This window comes from Oryzias melastigma, linkage group LG5 (assembly GCF_002922805.2).
Source record: "Oryzias melastigma strain HK-1 linkage group LG5, ASM292280v2, whole genome shotgun sequence".
Classification (NCBI taxonomy): domain Eukaryota; kingdom Metazoa; phylum Chordata; class Actinopteri; order Beloniformes; family Adrianichthyidae; genus Oryzias; species Oryzias melastigma.
In genome coordinates, this window is record NC_050516.1 from 5,635,211 (window position 1) to 5,655,325 (window position 20,115).

Below are 20,115 nucleotides of genomic sequence, written 5' to 3' on the forward strand. Positions count from 1 at the left end.
AACTTTTATTTCCATTAAAAGACTTGGCATCCTTTTGTTCCTAAGACACTGCCCTGTCGTTATTTGTATAGATATCCAACTTCATACTAAGATCTGATGGATCTAATGTGTTTCTTTAAAGTTAAAGTCTTTAATTTTTGTGAGCAGATTAGATATATAGATATGTCTACATAAATACACACATATGTATAGACATATGTACACATGCATATATAAATGAAGCATCTTAGGAAGATTCAAGCGCTCTCCTTAACCCTGTCATGCTACTTCATCACAATAAAATACTTGTGGAATAATGTGCGTGTTTTTTTCCTGTTTGAGGCACCGATTTCAGCTCCGTTTAGAGACCAGAACCATTCTGTTTAAAATCCAAACAATACCCATACCTACTCCTCACAGCGTCACTCCTTTGGGGCAGGATTCCCTTCATTGTGTGTTCACCTCAATGTCACACTTTTACTTTGAGAAAAGAGACTTTTCTGCAATGTTTCTTAAATGTAAAACAAAAGTGGTTTTATCTGTTTCTTTTCAAAGCAACCCGCTGTCTTTTTTTCGGCTCCTTTTGTAGACTACATACTGGACAAGCTGCAGAGCATTCATCAGTGAAACACTTTTTCTGCCTCTGTAGAGAAAACTGACATCTCACTTTGAATTGTTATTTTTCAGGTGATTCTGGACCTGAAAGGTTCTGATTTCAACTATGTGTATCAAACACCTCCTGCTTCTCCCAGCAACACTCTGTCCAGGAAGAGCAGCATCAGCAGGTGACGCAAAAGCACACGGCCATGCGGCTGAAGACGAGTTCAAACAACCTACAGAAGAAATCCAAACTTTGATGTCACATTTTCAACTTTTAGCTTAAAATAGAAAACTTAAAGGAAGCCAGTGTTGCATGTAGCCCCAGATGGATGGTACATGAAGGGTAGTAGATGAGGAAATGTTCTGCATGCAGCTGGAATAATCATTCTAATCAGTCAAAACATGAAACTTACAATGCATGTCTTTAGATTTAGAGAATAGAGGGATCGGGTGGAAAGCGGGTAGATCCGTGGTGGAATGTAAGACTTCAGTCCACCTTCTGAACTTCTGCACCCTTCTGTTGGCAGCTATCAGTCTGGATCCGTGAGACACGTTCCCTCTCTAGACTCCATCAGCTGTGCTGTGGACGGAGTTCACATTCAGGTAAAATGAAGATGTTTTCCTTGTTCTGGTTTATAAAATAGTTCCTTTAGCAGCTGAACTCTGTTTGCTGACTTTTTATTTGAAGGATTTGAGAAACTGTTTGTTCTTCCAGTTCACATTCTCATGTTTGAGGTAAATTAGGTTTCGAATCCCTCAATAAAGAAAGAAAATGATCAAACACAAAGTATTTGGGGTGCTAAGCAGACAAAATTTCCTAAATATTAGCAAGCTGGTCTGTAAAAGATGTAGAACCAATGATAGCTCAGGTATTCCACGTGTGATGAAGATGCTCCTCTGCCTCCTGCCTAAGGCGAGGGGTTTGTTGGAGACCTTCATGATGTGGAGGGCAAAATGATTTTGTTCTGGGCTTTAAATCTAGTTTGAAAACATCAGATCTGACAGTGTTATTCTGACCAGCAGAATGACTGAGTAACGGATATTTTTTTCTCAGTAGAAGTTTGAGATTTTGGCTTTTTGAAACCTGCCGCTACTTCCTGTTTGGAACGTCAGGGGGTCACTCAGTCCAGTCCTCATATACAGTCAACACCTTTGATTTCAATTGTCTAAATTTGTTTTAAAGAAATATGTTTTAAAGTCCACAAAAATGCCATTTCTTCCTTGTTTTCTTGCTACAAATATCTGTAAGTCCTCCTGCTGACTTTCAGCCCCCACCGCTCTAAAGAGTCGCCCTCAGGTGGCGCAAAATCCAGCATGCATCTCTCTATTCTGAAAGTCGGTAATCATGAACCCCCTACCGCTCTAACCTTCTGCTGTGTAGCTCTCTTCTTCCTCCTATCTGCTCTGTGGCTGTGATGAAAGTGGGCGGTCCCTCAGCGAAGGGAACTCCCCGTCTCGCCTGGGCAGCCGCGGTCGCTTTGCAGCTGGCCGTGGCCACCGGCCCCCTCAGAGCCGCCGCATTAGCCGCAGGGACTTGAGCACCGTGAGAAATGATTGTTACTCCTTCCTCGTCCCAATCAGAGTTCTGTCCCGTGTTTGGTGTCCCATCACTCTAAATGTGGCTCATCCCAATCCTCAGCTTTGGTTATTTAACCCAATGTCTGGTTTCATCCCATAAGAAATCCAGAATCCCACCAATCCTCTACTTTTGTTAAGCTGTCACCATGTTTTTTATAGTTCAGCGTACATTTTTATCCCTTCATGCACCTTTATAAGTGAAGATTATCGTCGTTGGTTTTTCCCTCACATTAGTGTTTGGAAGATACTTTGATCTAAATCACAGGTATCAAACTCCAGGCTTCAGAGGGCTGGTGTCCTCCATGTTTTCCACTCAGCCTGCTATTGAAGCTCCTTTTTGGCTAAACACACCTGATCCAGGTAATCAGCAGCAGATGAGGCAGGATTCTGGAAGACCAGCAGGAGGCTGGCCCTCCAGACCTGGAGTCTGACAGCTTGATCTAAAGCCACAAACAGATTCATTCTACAGTCAGGAGCAAAGGGAAGGGGGTGTCTTGCTTAAGGACACAAAGGTCATCAGCTGGGAAGTGAACCTCTGACCTTTGATTCCAGATCTTCTGAAGTTTTCTTTACGTTTTGTTGGTTTTGTCTGCAGAGAAGTCTTGTGAAAGACTGTGTGTGTCGCTGTGTGCAAGTTTGTGTAGTCTGCAGAGGTGCAAAAACTGTAAGAAATTACAAGTCAGTTCAGCATTAAGAAAGGAGCCTGTTGTCTGTGCTGAGATGCTGGCGTGTTGTTGATCTTCAGAAAGAAGCTCCTGAATGATGATGGTTTGTTTGTCAGACTTCATAAGTGTGTTCAGCTCCCTGAGAGGAACCCTGAGGAAATGCTGCTCAGAGCGGTGAAACCTTCTGGATGTTTGACTCATGGTGTGAAAAGGATTTTCCTCAGACTGTTTTTCACTCAGACGTGTTTCAGATCATTAAGAATTCAGATGAATAGCTGTTTTTAATTGAGGCTTTTTTGCCCTGAATGACAAAACTCTAAATAAAATCAAACTTTCTTTGCATAGCACTTTTCTTACTCTTCTTCAGCAGAGGCCTCACCACTGCCGTTTTAAAGGCAGCAGGAAAGACCCCTGTCTGAAGAGAGTCTTTGACTCTATTTAAAAGTTCAGACTCAAAGAAATGTTTTTAACTCTGTTGCGACGATTGGATCTTCATGGCAGGTGGTTGGCTTTAACTGGGAGAAAACTCGACCAAGTGCCACAGCATCAACCAGGACAACATTTTCCAGTGTTTCCTCTGATAAATGCAATGTTATTGATTCATTAAAGTCAACATCTTTTTGAGTTAAAGGACTACATCTAATAGCATTGATTTTACTCCTGAAGTGGTCTGCGAAACTCTCACATGTAGCATCTGATGCTGTCATGGAGGACCTCTGAACATCTCTTTTAGTTTGAGTATCTATTGTTTTTTAAGATAAATTTAGGGTCATTTTTGTTTTGTATGATTAAGTTTGAGAAGTGGAGGGTTCTAGCTTGTTTATTGCTTTACTGTACATCATTTGTTATGTTTTAAACATTTCTTGATGTCCAGTTAATTTCGTTTTCCTCCACTTTCTCTCTGCTCTCCTGCATTCATGTTTCATGGCTGTGATGTCTTCATTTCTCCATGGTGCTGTAGATTTAGTTTTCACTGATTTTGTTTTAAGTGGAGCTACAGCATCAATGGCTGACTTTACTTTGTTATTGAAATACTCAACCATAAAATCACATGATGCAGGTAAAATCTGAGCAAGAGTTTAATGTGAAATATTGATAAAATTTGCAGCCACATTAGAAGTTATTTGTTTCCTCACAGTTCTCACTGAAGCTTCCTGAGTAAACCTGGTGATATTGAAGGGTTCATACCATGAAAATTCAACTTTTTGAGCATTTAAGTGTGTTATACTGTTCATTCTTCACTAAGAAGAACCCCAAAGTGGTATTTTGATCCGTTCATGCATTTCTGAGTAATCCACTAAAAAGCTGTGCTCTCAACAGCAGCCCCTCCCATACCCAGAAAAATGAGCAGGTTGAATCGTGCTGACGCCAGCATGAGTGGACTGCCCCCTCCAGGAAGAGTCTGCTCTTATAGCTCCGCCCCCAGACTAACACCAACACTCAATTTCCCCACTGAGCTAATGGTGATCAGCGAAAAACTTTTTTAGATGCAGAATACCAAATATCTTCCAGTTGTGTCCTGTCTTCAATAAATTCCAGCTCAAACAGGAGTTTGTTACTTTAGACACGAGGCTCCTTTAAGACACCCCACCCCCTCACCCCCCACCCCGGTCAGAAAGTCCTGCAGATGCCAACTGTATTTGTGTTGTGAGCCAGTTTAGCGATGGCCAGGCCAACTAAAGGCAGATATATCGTATGTGCATCCGTCTTTAAAAAATATTGGATTATTTTCATGGGAGAAATGAAGACATGCTGCTAATGGCTCTAGAATGACCTCATAAAATGGGCGGCAGCCGCACACAGCAGCAGGCTGCGGTGGAATTGAGTCGTTTTACTTCCGGGTAGGAAAAAAACTCATGAAAAATAACTAATATTTCATAAATAATTTGTTTTTTAGTGGTCCAAAGGTAATATATGAACATATAAATGGATATAGTTCACTCTGAAAGGCTTAAGAAAATCATGGTATGGCTCCTTTAACCCTTTTGCTATCATAGGCATGTTTGCATTAAAAGTGGGGTCATTTGGACCCACAAGACAGCAGAATGACATGATCCCAGCATTTGAACGAAGAAATGTGAAATGTTTCACAGCTTTTCTCATGTAGGAGCTAATTCCCATCCTGTCAACCTTTGCTGATGTTTTCCCATCAGTGTGTCTCTTCTTCCCTTTGTGTCTACTAATGTTTTCTTGTTTCAACATTTCTTTAAGGTCAAATCCATAAAACAATTGAGCATTTTCTTTTTGGTCTGAATTCGTTACCCAAACACAGACACGTGTAACCTGAGCCGTCTAATTTGTTCTTAAAGTAGTGTGTTTTTGTTGGTGGATCAGAACGTTCCCGGCGTGGAACATGACCACGGTTCTCAGCAGACGTTCTGGGGTTTGATTGGCTCCATGAGATAAACGGATCTTCTTCTGAGGGTTTGATCCACTCACCCTGGTTTGTCTGTGGCAGGAGGTCCTGGGGTCCACCAACCAGATTGGATCTGGGGGGGCGGAGAATGGACTGCTGCCCCCCACACACAACAGCTACGCACCGCCTGGAGAAAGAGCCCGTGCCATGTCGGCGTCTGGAAAGGTAACTCGCCGTCACATCCAAACTCTTGAGAACATACAGAAGACGTCAGACTGGATTTGAACCGGTGTTCCCTCCTTTAGTCCTGTTCGGCCCGGGATCAGCTGGCCTTGACGCTGGGAGCGTTAACCTCGAACGCTCCTCGCAGCAGCCGGGACTCGCTGCATTGCTCCAGCGGTTACAGCACGCAGACCACCACCCCATCCTGCTCTGAGGACACCATCCATACTCACGGTGAGCCCCCATACCCGATGCTCCGGATATTACACTCATGCATGTCTGTATAATGCACGCAGAAATGTGTGCTGGATCATTCTACTGAGAAATGACCAGTAATATATTGGATGCTGTGAACAGCGGTCGGTCGTGTTCTCTGTACTTTTGTCTGGTTGGTTGGTCAGATTCTCTGGTCTCTTCGTCTTCTAAGAAACTCTTTCAATAGTTTTCTTCCTTCCTTCTCTTCCAGCTCTAAGGAGAGACCCTCCCCACTATGGTAGGTCTCTGCCTGTCTGTCTGTCTTCCTTGTTTGTCTCTGCTTGCATGTCATCAGATCTGGATGTGACATTATTTTTAAAGTTACACCACAAAGTTTCTTTAGATTTTAGTTTGGAAACTTGTCTGAATTCTGCTGCAGAGCAAACGAGCTTAGTTCTCCTGAAAAGTTTCATTTAAAAATTAAACATTTTTATTTTAAACATGTATTTTTATTTAAATTTTTATGTATTTTATTTTTGGGGGGACTTTTTGTATTTCAGTAAAGATAAACTCTTAATTATAACATATTTAGTCTGCATACTTATTGTTTTCACAATCCTTCTTTTGTACCTTTCGCACACAATACCTGCTGAAAATACATTTTTGACAGCGTGACCCCCCCACCCAAAAAAAAAGAAAAACCCCGTCATCACAGCATGATGAATGGGGCCTAAATCTTTAAAACTTTTTTTTATTTCAAATTCATTAACATAACCAAAACTCTTGTGTCAGGATACACAAAGGAAGCTTTCAAATTATTATGGGATGGCCTCCATACCTGTGGCTTGGTGGCAGTGTGAAATTTGCAGATTTTCTTACAACACGGGGTAAAAAAACTTTTGTTGGAACAATCTTCATGAAGTTTTACACTCGCACCACCAGGTTAGTATAAAACCAGAGTTTTGTTGACCTTTGACATCAGGAAGCGAGCGCCATCCTGAATTTTCTATTCAAAATTCACCTGAGAGCCTTATAGATTTTGATGTATCCTCCAGCATCATCGCAAAACTACTGGAGAAAAAATGTTTGAACTAGAAGTCTCAGATTTTGAATGCTGTTGGTTAGTGATGTGCGAGTCGTGAACGAATCGTTCAAAACTCGCGAGTCACTTTACTGACTCGAGAATCATGAGTCATCTTCCCCACTGACTCATTAATTGACTCACTTCCTTCCACTAATTCTCTTCGCTGTGAGAAGTACTAAAAACCTCAGAGACAAAGCTGAAACACGACAGAATCGCTGGTTTCGCTCTGTCTGTGCTCACCGCTCTTCTACAGACAACACTTGCTGCTCCTCAGTCACCCCTCCCTTTGGGAGAATCTGCTCCCTGGCCCCTCCCAACCAGAGAATCTGCTCCCCCTCCCAACCGGAGGATCTATTGGCCACTCCCATACCCCTCCCCTCGCGGAGGTGCTGTTGTGAGTGCGAGCTGCTCTCTGAGTCCGGGATGAATGCAGGTGTTCGAGTCACCACTCATATGATTCAGTTGATTCATTTGATTCACCTCGTTTCGAGCTGAATCAAATGAGCGATGACTCATGATTCAGGACTCAGAGCTCACCGGAAGCCCGAACAGCGCCTCGCTCCGAGCTGAATCACGAGTCAGGACACATGGAGGAGCAGCTATGATTCGTTCAGGACTCAGAGCTCACTGAAGAGAACTCATTTTGGACTGTATCGAGTCAGTACTCATATCTGTGACCAATCACAGAGCAGTTCGCCTCGTTTGGAGGTGAATCGTTGGAAAAAAAAACTCAGCAGCTCTGCCTCGCTCTGAAGCTTGTAGGAATCCATTGTGCTGGAGCGTTAGCTTTAGCTTAGCTTAGCTTAGCTTTAGTTTATCAGCCTGTTTGACGGGGAGGAGCTGCTTCCTCTGCTCAGCTGCTTCTCTGCCCTGACGAACTGCTGCCACATTATTAAATTCATTTTTCATTTTATGTCTTGAAAAGCAAATAAAAGAATATTAATCAATTCCACCACTTTTTAAAAATTTAAACTGACTTTGGTATCCAACTTGCTAATTTTTTTCTCCAATAATGTAATTAACTACAAAACTAACAGAAACTCAGTTGATTTCTGCTCTTTATTTAGCTTGTTATAAAAATATGTTCACTTGTTTGTACTTTATTTTTTTCCCTTTCTTTTTTCCAGAAATTTAATTTACATACATTGAAAAAACTTTTTTTAACATTTTAAATAATAAGTTTTCTTTGTGTCCCACAACGCAATGATTTGTTTTAATTATTTTCATAATTAATTTAGTAATATGAATAAATTGGACGTGGCGTGTTTTACTTTGGACTCTCTGGGCAAGTGACTCAATGATTCAAATGACTCAAATGAATCGATTCACTTTGGTGAGTGACTCATTAAAACTCGAGTCAGTAAAAGGAATCATAATTCCCATCACTACTGTTGGTGTGCTTTTCCTGGCGATCATTGACCCCTTTGGCTTGCCACACTACCCCTCCCCCTGCGCGCGGTTATCTGCACGTGCCGCGCAACTCTGCTTCCCCCACCCCCGCCCTGCTCTCTGCGCACTACTCCTCTTTTTTCTTTTTCATGGAGGTACTTGCATGAATTGTGTTTACAACCTATATAGGAACATAAAATAGTTTCTGTAGAGATAACCCAACTCAGAAACCATTATTTTGAAAAGCTTTGTCACGTGCAGCTCTGACCAGGGTGGTGGAGACAGAGGGGGGGGTGATTGAGTAGCGTTGAGGCAGTAGCGGGTCAAACGAGGGCGGTGGTTTCGGGTAGCACCAGGAGGCAACACGTCACACTGCTCGTGGCTTAGATTTATCTTTTTAATGGTAAAAAAACTCTTAAATTATTGTTATTTTCTTTTTTGAAATGAGTAATATCAAACTTACATGTTAGAGTTCTGTTACTGAATAGATCAACTGCTTCTTCTGTTATAACCACTTTCTATGTCAAAGCCTTTCATTCAATCAAAATAAAAGAAAATATCTTTTGAAGTAGAAACTTAACAAATGGATATTTGAATGAAGGAAATCTTACATCTACTTTTGAAGTCCAGGGCTAGGAATCACAGAGTTTAAGAGTTTTATTCGTGTTTGGGTCAAAGGTTAAATAGATGTCAGCTGAGTGTCTACAGTGATGCATTCACTGCACTTTTCGTAAACACTAAATACTTTGCCTCCTTTTTCCTGACGGCTGTTTGAAGTAAACTAACCACCTGCTGGTTTTCTGCAGTTGACTACGAGTCCATCTCACTCCATGGAGACGCTGACTCCATCTCCTTCCATCATCTGTCTCACGGGATCAACCAGTCCGACTTTGACAAGTCCTCCACCATCCCACGGAACTCCGACCTCAGAGTCCAGTACAGGGAGTTTATCCAGTCCAAACGGCCCGCCTCTACAGTCAGCTTATTGGCCGAGGCCGACATGAGTGGCGGCTCCACCCGCAGCCTGCAGTCAAACACTGCGACCATCAGACGCAAGCCCACCTCCAAACCGGCGTATCGCAGAGGCACAATCAGCGGCGGCGTTCCCATCCCCATCAGCACACCTCAGATCCCCCTGAAAGCTCAGGAGGGAAACAGCGGCAGCGACGAGAACGTCTTTGTGGGTCCCCCTGCTGGAGGACTGGGGGGGTTCGGCCACAGTAAACTCTGCACCTCCACCCAGAGTCTCAGTGCGCTACCCTCCTCTTCCTCTCCCTACTACCAGTTCATCCCAGGGCAGATGCCCATCCCGGTGCCTGTGCCCACCGTTCCTGGAGAGGGCGGCAACCTTAGGCAGCAGCAGCAGAGGCAAAATTTCCAACGACAGCAGCAGCAACGCGCTCAAGCAGAGCTGCACAGCCAGCAGTTTCAACAGCAGCAGCTTCAGCTGGAGCGAGCACAGCAGCAGCACCAACACCTGCAGCAACAGCAACACCTGCAGCAACAGCAACACCTGCAGCAACAGCAACACCTGCAGCAACAGCAACACCTGCAGCAACAGCAACACCTGCAGCAACAGCAACACCTGCAGCAACAGCAACATCAGCAGCAACATCAGCAGCAGCAATATGTGCAACAGCAGAGTTTTCAACAGCAACACCTGCAGCAACAACACCTGCAGCACAACAAGTATCACCTGCAAGAGCAGAACCTTGACCCACAGGAAAAACGGAGGATGTTTCAGCATCAGGCGCAGCTCCAGGCCCCCGGGGCTCAGGAAGAGGCCCCCACCCCGGATCACGGCACCAACCATCAGCCTCCTTCCTCTGGCCAGGATCAGAACCCGGAGCAGGCGGGGGGAGGAGGGGATATGCTCACGCTGATCCGAAAGGTGACGCTCAGGAGGACTATCACCAATGATCGCTCCGCCCCCCTCCTACCTGCTCCAGCCAATCACAACTGAAGCAGGTGATCATGTGTTTGAGCACAGAAACCCTAAGACGGGTGTTTTAAAAACAGACTTTTTAAAAACTATTTTTATTTCATTTGAAGAAGGACATCTTTGATTGGACGTGGTTCTGCTTTCTGGCTCCTCTCGGCTCACGCTTGCATTTGGGTTCTTGGTTCTACCGGGACTCGGTCTGATGGGGCCTCTTCAGTGCTCTTGGTGTCTCCTCAGGCCTGGAGATGAGGTCCAGCATCTCCTCAGGGTTTCATGGTTGAACCATGTCTGTGGAGATGTGAGTCGACTTTAGTGGTTTCTGAGATGCCAAAAGGCGCATCTGTACTTTTTCTTTCAACTGTCGGCAAATACCAGTGTTTTCTTTAAATAACTGGCAGGTTAACTGGAAAAAGACGACAGATGCTAGCATAGCCGGCTATGATGAGCAGTGCTGTCGTAGGTATCCTGAAGGTAGGATGGACAGCAGTTTAATGCTTTCCCCTCGGAATTCTGGTTCTGTTCATTTGTGAGGATCCAAATCAAGTTCTTTATTTTTAGAGACATGAGCAGCAGTTAGCCTCCGAGGAAGATGGCAATTTTCTGACCACTCCCCCTCTGATTTACTCCTCCATTTCTGCCCGTTTCCATAGCAGCCGTGGACCAGAAGAGCTCTATGTGAGCATCAACTCACAACTTTGAGAGATTCCAATGATCAATGGATTTATCCCATTGGTGGTTGAATTTGTGGTCAGTCCTGGAAATACATTCTTTCTGCATCGTGTCTCCATCAAATCTGTTACAGATCTTTCTGCAGCTCACTGTCTTTCTCCCAGTTTCCTGCAAGACAAATTTAGCATCAACAAGGAAAACCAGCTAAAAAAACAAGATTTAAAGCTGTTTTTGGTTTCTGTGGTTAACTGCCACCAGAGGGCAGCATTTCCCCTCACTAGAAGAGTTTGCTTCTAACTTTAAACGTGACAGTTAAAATCCTTGGTTTTGAAAGTATTTAGGATGAATAAAGACCTAAACTACAACAGCAGATGTAAATGGTCTGAGCGCTGTCTGTGTTTGTCTTGATTTTTGGGCTGCGAGTTCAAACCAAAACATTTTCCTTTTCTATGGTCCAAATATTCTCCTTTAAAGTCCTTCATTAAATATATCCATTATTTCTTCATGTTTTGAAAGAAAGAAAGATTTTCTTTCTTGTATGTGTCTCCATTCTGCAGACGGATTCAGGTCAGACGGTTCTGTTGGGCTTATGTTCAGTAGAATGGATCGGGTCGAAGTAGCTGGTTCTAGTTTAGATCCTGATCTGAGCTTCTAGAATATTAATCAATCTTCAAAAGTGATCTCTGTGTGGTTCTAGTCCTGAAGTTGGTTTGTTTTACTGACCGGGTCGGCCTGATCTTAATCATCTGGACGTTACTGGAAAGGATCAAGCGTCCCCGCTGTAGAACACATGGACCTGCTCCGTGCTGTTTCTGCACCTGAGGTCAGCTGTTCAAACTGAAAACACCTGAGAGTTTGTGTCACAGAGGATGATAAAGTCACTTCTTTGTTTTGCGTTTAATGTAAGACCTTTTGTTGCTTTTATTATTTATTGTTTGAAGCAGCAGAAGCTGCTAATGCTGGCAAAGTCCAAACAGCTGAATGAGTAAAAATGACTTTGACGAGTTTACTGGAAGATTCTGAAGGTTTCTGTGTGTGAAGAGGACCTCCTTAGGATGCCCTTGCAGCTCTTCCGGGTCCAGCTGCATGCTGGGAAATGCAGTGCTGGCAGAACAAACGTTTCGGGAACTGAGACAGCAGAGACTGTTTTCTCCTCTGGACCTGGAGACGCTTTGACCTTACAGCTCCACTGCAGTTGTGAGTTCTTCTTTTCCTGCTACGGATCCAAATCTTTTTATGATAATGTACGTACACTTCCTCTGATTGTATTTTTGCGTTGATGATTCTGCCATCGCTGATATTTTTGTAGAAGCTTTAAGGAAAAAACTGGGTGATGTGTGAGGACCTGCAGTCTGCCTGTCTGTCCGTCATGTGGAAACCAGGCATAAAAATCAGGATAAATCTTTACCTGCTTTCTGTCGTTTTTTTTGTCTTTATTGCTGGAAGGCTTCATGTCTGTGGATTTCTTTCCATAATATTAATAAAACTGAAATGTTTGCTGGAGACCTGGAAACCAGGTAAAGTCCTAAAAATGAAGATTTTACTCCAACTGTTCTTAGTTTGGTTTAAATGAGGTCAAATATCTTTTCACTTTTTTTTCCCATTTTCTTGACATGAAAAAGTGAATCAGAAACTACTAAACCTATCTTTAGACATTTTCAACAGTTTTTTTAATTGATGTTTAATCACTTTTCTTGTATAGCACCTTTCATCAACTTGCTGTTGAACAGAGGGTGCTGAACAAAAAAAGACAAACATTAGTTACAGCATAAAAAGTTGTTAGACACATTAGATAAAAGAATCTATAATAAAACATACATAAAAAGAGTAAAATAACAAAAACAATGCTGCTAAAATTTGAGGAGGCACTACATAGATTAAAAGATAAAGTAAAAACATAAAAATGATTTAAAAAAAAGCCATAAAGTCCTTAAAAAGTCCATGCTATGAAAAAACAACTTTTTGATCTTTTAAGAGTATTATTCAGTTTATTCCTCACTATAAAGAACCCCAAAGCAGTATTTGGATCCGTTCATGCATTTCTGAGTAATCCTCAAAAAACCTGCACTGTCTGGAGCAGCCCCTCCCACACCCACAAAACCCAGTAGTATAAACCTGCAGAGCCGGAGATCCAACAACGCTCACAGGACCGCATTGTCAGGACCGCATTCAGGACCCAGGCTTTTTTAACACAGCGCCCCTACTGGCTGGAGGACTAACAACGTTCTCAGGACGATTTCAGGACTTGTTTTTTGAGACAGCGCCTCCTTGTTGCTGGGTGCCGTTTATCGTTTTTTTTTAAATAAATGTTACTAATGGTGAGAATTGGGTATGTTTCGGTCACCCTTATCTTTGATTATGACTGAATATTTCCAATGTTTTTCTTACTTTTATCTAACTACTGATAGAGAGTTGATTCTGGTGTTATCTAAGTTCCTGAAACTTGTCAGAAGTTGAGAATATTGGGATCTGAAGACAGAGAGCCTGGAATGACTGTGCAGAATTTCTACTTTGGTGCTTAAAGGGTTCATATAAATTTGTCTTTACATTTTTTTCTTATTCTGTAGCACAAATTTAACACATTCTCCACGAGAAACACATGTATTTCATAATAAAATAAAATATACAAACATTAAAACATGCCAGAAAATCAAATAAAAACCAAACCCAAAACGGATATCAAACAGTATCTTCTGAGGTTGTAAAATAACTTTTATTAGGAGTTGCATTAAACAGAATAATGTACATTCATGATGCATTACATTAAACTAAAAAAGGGGCAATACTTGTAACTTCCTAAAACATGTTTTCTGTACAATAAATTGCAGCTGTTAATAATTCAAAAAAAAATTTTAAATTAAACATTACAAGGTTGGAAAAAATATGTTCTAGTTGGAGAGTATCTCTTTTTTTCAATTTTATACCAATCTTCCTGTCAAATTCCTCTACTTTACTGAAATAAATATTTTCCTCTTAGTAATGTTTTGTAAAATTTGACCTTTTATTTTTTTTAAGTCTTGGATAATGAATTTGAACCTTTAAACCTTTAATAAACTTGTTGGTTAGAAATACTTTGTAGAACAAAATGAGCAGTGGTCATTCCTGCAGCATTTAACCCAATTTCATCTAAAGATTTCCTCTTTTGAATCATTGTATCCTTCTGGAAATAAAGATATAACAGTCAAATTTACAATTGTAGACCTACAGTATAAAAGTAATTTACTTCTGAACAATACAGCATAAATACTTAATATTAATATAAGAAGTGATATTTTTGGACAATAGCGATGAATCAAGTTTGTATATTACACTGCAAAATAGTAAAATACATATCAATTCATATGTGGATTTGCTCAGTAAACATTTTGTTTTCTCTGTTTTGTCATACATGCAAATCATATTGGGGTTATAATGAGGCAATGTTAATTAATTAAACAAAATAAAGTTATCACAAATAAAAAAGATGAAAAGATGCAAAAATTGTGCGAGCTGTAAAATTCTGCAAGATGTATTGCTAATAAACCATCATTAATTTAGATTTACACAAACAACATTAATTAAGATAAAAGCTAAGCTAAGCTTCATATAGACATCAATGTTTATGTTTCTGCAAAAAGCTGAAAATTATTGGTTTAGTTTTTATATTTTAAGATTTATCTGATAAATTACCTAGTTGCTTATGTTGTAACAGCGCTTCAATAATGTTTTTACTCTTACTACTCACGTGTGCAATGTGCCTCGTAAAGTCTTCAGAAAGTAACAAAACAAACTCCAACCAGTAGGGGGCGCTGTGTTAAAAAAGCCTGGGTCCTGAGAATGCGGTCCTGAGAATGCGGTCCTGAAAATGCTGTTGGGTCTCCGGGCCTGCAGGTACACCCTTCTCACAAAAACGAGCGGTTGGAAACATGCTGATGTAAGATCGTTGCTACAGCTCCCTCCAGGAGGAGTCTGTGCTGCAAGCTCCGCCCCCAGTCTACAACAAAGGCCCGCCCACCTTCTTTGCGGAGCTGTGGCAGGAGATAACTACCTTCCTGTACCAGGAACCGCTCCCGGTTCTCACGAGCGGGTTCTCACATACTGATGTCACAGAGTGAGACCGCCCCTTTCAGGAAGCGTCTGCTCTGACAGCTCCGCCTCCAATCTAACACCAACACTCAATTTCTCCACAGAGCTAGCGGGGATCAGTGAAAAACTTTCATCCAGGGCTCTAGAGTGCCACCAATTTGGTTGCATTTGCGACTTGATTTTTCATTGGTGTGCCTAAAAAAAAAAATTCTTGGTCGCACTGGTGCACCCAATCTTCTGAGAGAAGGGAAAAAAAAACAATCTCTGCAACTAAAAGTCTCACTCCTGTATGTGTGTACAGCTGTAACAATCTCCAATTAGAATTATTATTCTTTTATTAGAATATACATCTGTAGGAGCTTCCGCACGGGCGCTCAATCAAGCGAGGACTTTCGTTCAGTTTGGGTCTGTGTTCACGCACCCCTGATGCTGGCGGCAGGTGGAGCGAATGACAACAGTCTGTTCAAATCCTTTAAGCTTTAGCTCCAGGGTTTATGCTACATTCTTACATCTACCGTTAACACGGTGAGCGCCATTCCAGCAGATTCTGAAGCGGAGGAAGCGAGCCTCACGCTGATGCGCAGCTCTGAGCAGTTGTGTAATCCACGTTCATCGTCGGACACTGCCGCGGAGAAAAGCAGCTTCATGCTGCAGCGCTTTCATTATGAGCAACTATGTTAGTGATATTGTGTGTATCGGAGCAGAACAGGAAAATAAATCTGCTTTTTCCGCGTCAGAATCAGCTGATTCACGGTGATCAAACCAAAAAAAACATTTATTCACTGCAACACTACTGGTGTTTCAGGGTTAACTACAGTGGCTCTGAAGTTTAGATCACATAAAACAATATCAGTGACAGTTAAAAACAAAAATCAATTCATAAAAACATCAAGTTTTAGAAATCAAAACAAAATTCCCCAAACCAAAATGATTCTAAAAAATGTATAAGGAAGTGTTTCAAAAAACAAGAGTACATTTGAAAAATGTAAATGAACAGCTCTGTACTGATCACAAAACGTTTTTGTTCTGTGAAGCCTTTTAAATTCCTACTCCAACTATATTTAATCTGTTTTCAAAGCATTTTAAAGTGGTCTTTTCATTATAATTCTGCTGTTTCAAGCCAAAATCTAACATGTCATTTTTTAGGACATACAGTAGTTTCTGCAGAGCGGCAGGAGTTCATTAGACAATCACCTCTGAGTTGTAGACAGGACTGTTTGTGTGAAGTAACCCCACACTGATATCTCATGAAATCTTTGTGTATTCGCTCTCCTGCTAGCTTACAGCCCCTCACACCCCCAAGCTAACATTACAGTACGACAAAGATGCCGAGTGTGTAAAAAGTGTACAGACAAAATAAAACACCAGGGTCATTTTCAAAATGAAAGAACCATATTTATGGCAAGTTCATACCTTCCTCACTGCAGGTCAGAAACTAATTTGTTTTCTGTTGGATGTAATATTTTCTGATTAAATTTGCCTTCTTCAAATTCTGTATCATTCAGTTCCACAGAATTTTGTATGAAAATATTTCCAATCACAACAAAAATATGCGTTTAGATCATGGTTGCCCAAATTTAGCCCACCAAAGGTTATTTTTTGGCCCGCCAAGTCGTGGCTCCAGAAACCGCGGAGTGTTACGTAAAACCTGTTCCCCTTCCCTGTTTCCCATTGATTTTCTATGGTGTTCCAAAATTCTATGACTGTAATATACTTTCAGCCTCCGGGTGGCGCTGTTAGCAGGTCCTTTGCCTGCGGCTCTGGGTGAAACGACCCTAAAGTGAGTCAGCCCTGGGTTATTTTAGTGTTTTGACCCTTCACCGTCACTTCTGATGCTTTTAGCGGCCATTTTCAGCAAGCTAAGCTGGAGCGACAACAGCAAACGGATAAAGTCAACAGACCAGCTCCACGTCTCTCTCCAGTTTGATGTTCTCATTGGAACAAAGTTTGTTTTAGCTTGCTCTGGTTTTTCAATCAAAAATGTCCATTGAGGCCTTGCTTTTAAAAGTTTCAAAGACAAATGTAATTTCCTTTTATTCTCACTAATGTCTGTTGCCTTTATGAATATAGAATCAAAATAAATACGTTAATCCATATTCTTTATGTTCTCTGTTAATTTCATCACATACAAAAAAATGTATTTGGCCTGTGGACCGGGATGCCGTTCAGATTTTGTCCCTTCGAGCGAAAACGTTTGGGCACTCCTGATTTAGAGGATCAGAAGAATAAGAGAGTTTAGCTGGCTGTGAATCCCAGAACAAAAATCACATTGTGTTCAACTGTCCCAACCAGGAAAATGTGTCAACACAAAATGCAGAAAACTAGGATTGGTGGCAGAAACTTAAACATTTAACTAAAATGGGACAAAAACCCATGGAAAAATTAAAAAGGGAACGCAGGTAACATACAAATGTAGAACTAAAAACCAGACACTTTTATACACTTAAGACAATTAACAGAAATGAAGATGGCTGTAGATGATCAACATGAACCTGAAGTGACTGACAGGAGACAGAATCTGACTCCACTGAAAACCAAACCAAAGTCCTCACAGCAACCATGTTACATTAACATTAAATTGGATTAATAATTACAGCATTCTGGGAACATCTGGGAATAAGATCTCTTCCGAGTCTATGATAAAGTTGTAACACAGACTCAGGCGTTCGGATCCATCTGCAGTGTTTTTATTTATGCTCAGCGATGTGGTGAGAAAGGCAGTGGTGGTCGGACAGGCGGAGGTCGGAGGCAGGCGAAGGTCAGACACGGCGAGGGTTTGTCAGAGGCTGGCGGATACGATGGTCAGGGACAGGCAGGAGTCGAGGCAGGCGGCTAGCAGGGGAGCAAACAGGATCAGAACAGGGTCGAGACTCGAAGAAGCAGACAGCTGGAAACACTAACGGCTCCATACTTCACGCTGTGCTTATCTTGGAGCACTTAGGTAGTGTGGTGAGTGATGGGAGATGGGCAACAGCTGTGGGACTCTTGAGAGCGGCTGCAGGTGTACTGGACACGTGGAGTGGTCAACAGGAAGTGTTATTATTCTGGAGACTGTGCACATGGGCGACCAGAGGGAGAGACGGCGAGCAGCCTCCTGACAAAAGTGAATGAACTCATGTTGACAATAATGTGTTAAAATAAAAATGACAATCACTTTCACAACAGGTCTTATAGTCAAGTCATCTATTAGAACTTTTTTTTTATTTTACTTAATTTCCATATTTTTAAAGGACATAAAAATATGAGTTTTTTGTTGACCTTTCCCAACTTTGAGCCATTGCCCCTAAAAAATCCCGTGCACGCCCCAAACTCCATGGACCCAAGTCCAAAGCATGACCCCTGTGAGGAGTTAAACATGCTGAATAAAATTCATGCAGTTTAAAATATGTGAAAGCTAAAGGCAAAACTGTCAGAAAAGAAATCAACATGTATATTAAAATCCCCTTCGATGATTTCCTTTTTGTGTTTAACATGTACAACTGAAAGGAGTTCTGAAAAGTCTGAAAGGAAGGAGGAGCACCGTTTGGGTGGTCTAAGCAGCAGAAAGCAAATTATTTTCTGACTTTTGAGAGTGACTGATATTCATATGATTCAAAACAGCCAAAGCAAATATCTTTTTTCTGAAAATGCAAAGGGGAAAGTATAATTACAGTGCCTCCCCCTCTTCCACCTGTTAAAGCTAAACGTTGGTTACAATTTTTTTTTTCCACAAACTAGATTTTTAAAGCAATTAACAAATATTTACATTTTATTTTGTGAATGAAACAATATAATTGGATGATTTAATTTCAGATATTAAAACAGTTTTAGTTGAGCGCTTCAGTGAAGGAGCTGAAATGTTTCTGCAGCTTCAGTTACTGAAACACACTTCTGAGCTTCTACAGTTTTGAAACTTCCTCAGAAATTCAGCATCTGAGACTTCTCAGAGATGATTACACCTGGTATACCAAATCAAATCAGTCATGAACTAGATATATAGCATTACCTGTGACAAAACTAGTGCGAATGCTGTAAACTGAATGTGGTAGCTGAAGATGCTAGAGCTGATAGCAGAAAAGGCTGAAACTATAGCTAGATGAAAATGTTGAAGCTGAAAGCTTGCTAAATTCTTAGCTAAATGACAAATTGGCCAAAAAATTGTCTAATTTTGCCAAAACAGCTACTATATTGTTAAAATATTAGGTAAACTTTAAAATTGCCTAAAAAATTGGAAAAGTGTCAAAAATAGCCAAAGACAGCGAGCCTAATACTGAAATATTAGCTAAAGTCCAAATTATCCTAAAAAATGTCTGAATTAGTCAAAAACAGCTAACATATTGCTGAATTAAAAACAAAATGACACTAAAACCCCAGTAGTTGCTGAACATTTTAAAGCTTAAGTTGTGTCTCTAGCTGAAAGTGTTTGTGAACGTTCACAAGTTTCAAAGTTTTTGAAGAATTTGAGATATTTCTCATTCTTTTTCTTTGGGGCATATTTTGCCCAATATTTCAAAAATTCTTATGAATACCAAAAGTACAAGCCATAATGTCCTGAACAAGTTGGGGTAATGCTGTAAAGCATTCACACTATAAACAATATTGATGAATCTAATCCAAAAATGTACATGTTTTAAAGTTATAGTGTGAATGCTTTGCAGCATTTTACTAGAATTATTTTTTTTTAATTTAGGTCAACTTCAGCATTCTTTCAAAGTTCTTTAACAAAATTTCCAGTTTTTTAGCAAACTTAAAATTTTGTAAATAGTGTTTGCATTTTCAACCAATCCAGGTTTCTCTACAGAAAGGGTTTGTAATAATCTTGTGTCCTACACACATTCTTTCTAAAATCATAATCATCAGGAGAAGTAAATGTTTTTAGAGCAGGAGTGTTTGACATCACATTTCCTTTAACAGAGAAAGTGAAGTCAGAAATGAGTTTAGAAGGATTTTAAATGTTAAATCTAAGAAATCACTTTTCCTGAATTCATATGAAGATTAAGAGGCAGACTCACTATTACATAAAGGTCCCAAACACACTGCCCCGAGCTGAACACACTAAACGTTTGTAAGGACTGGGAGAAGATGTCACCCCCCCTTGTTTAGTTATTGTTTAATTTCAAAACTGTTTATCCGTTTTGTGGGTTTATTACATTTTTTTGGTACCATAAATGGCCAGCAGGTGGAATTAGTGCAGTCGAAGAGAGATGACATCATGTTGGGTCGCACAGAGCAGCATGAACGAGGAAGAAGGGTTTTAGAGGAGCGCTGAGTTTGATTTTAGAGGAAACCACATCTCTGTGTTTACATACGCTGCTGTACTTATCCGAACCGGTGAATAAAACGCACAACATGTTCAGTAATCTGCTGTTCATTCAAAGTGTCCCACAAGTTT

General features: G+C 41.0%; 1 protein-coding gene across 2 annotated transcripts in view; it reads left to right on the forward strand.

Annotated features, from left to right (window-relative positions):
• Nucleotides 1-12,086, forward strand: part of mtss1 (MTSS I-BAR domain containing 1) — an 81,794-nt gene extending 69,708 nt beyond the window's left edge. The window contains exons 9-14 of one of the 2 annotated variants that reach the window (XM_036211816.1): nt 667-764; nt 1,107-1,182; nt 5,281-5,403; nt 5,484-5,634; nt 5,867-5,893; nt 8,875-12,086. In XM_036211816.1, coding sequence (XP_036067709.1) covers nt 667-764; nt 1,107-1,182; nt 5,281-5,403; nt 5,484-5,634; nt 5,867-5,893; nt 8,875-10,031 — 1,632 coding nt within the window. In that variant the 3' untranslated portion in view covers nt 10,032-12,086. The remainder of the gene's footprint in view (nt 1-666; nt 765-1,106; nt 1,183-5,280; nt 5,404-5,483; nt 5,635-5,866; nt 5,894-8,874) is intronic. The other variant, XM_036211817.1, reaches the window with a different exon arrangement.
• The last annotated feature ends 8,029 nt before the right edge of the window (nt 12,087-20,115 follow it).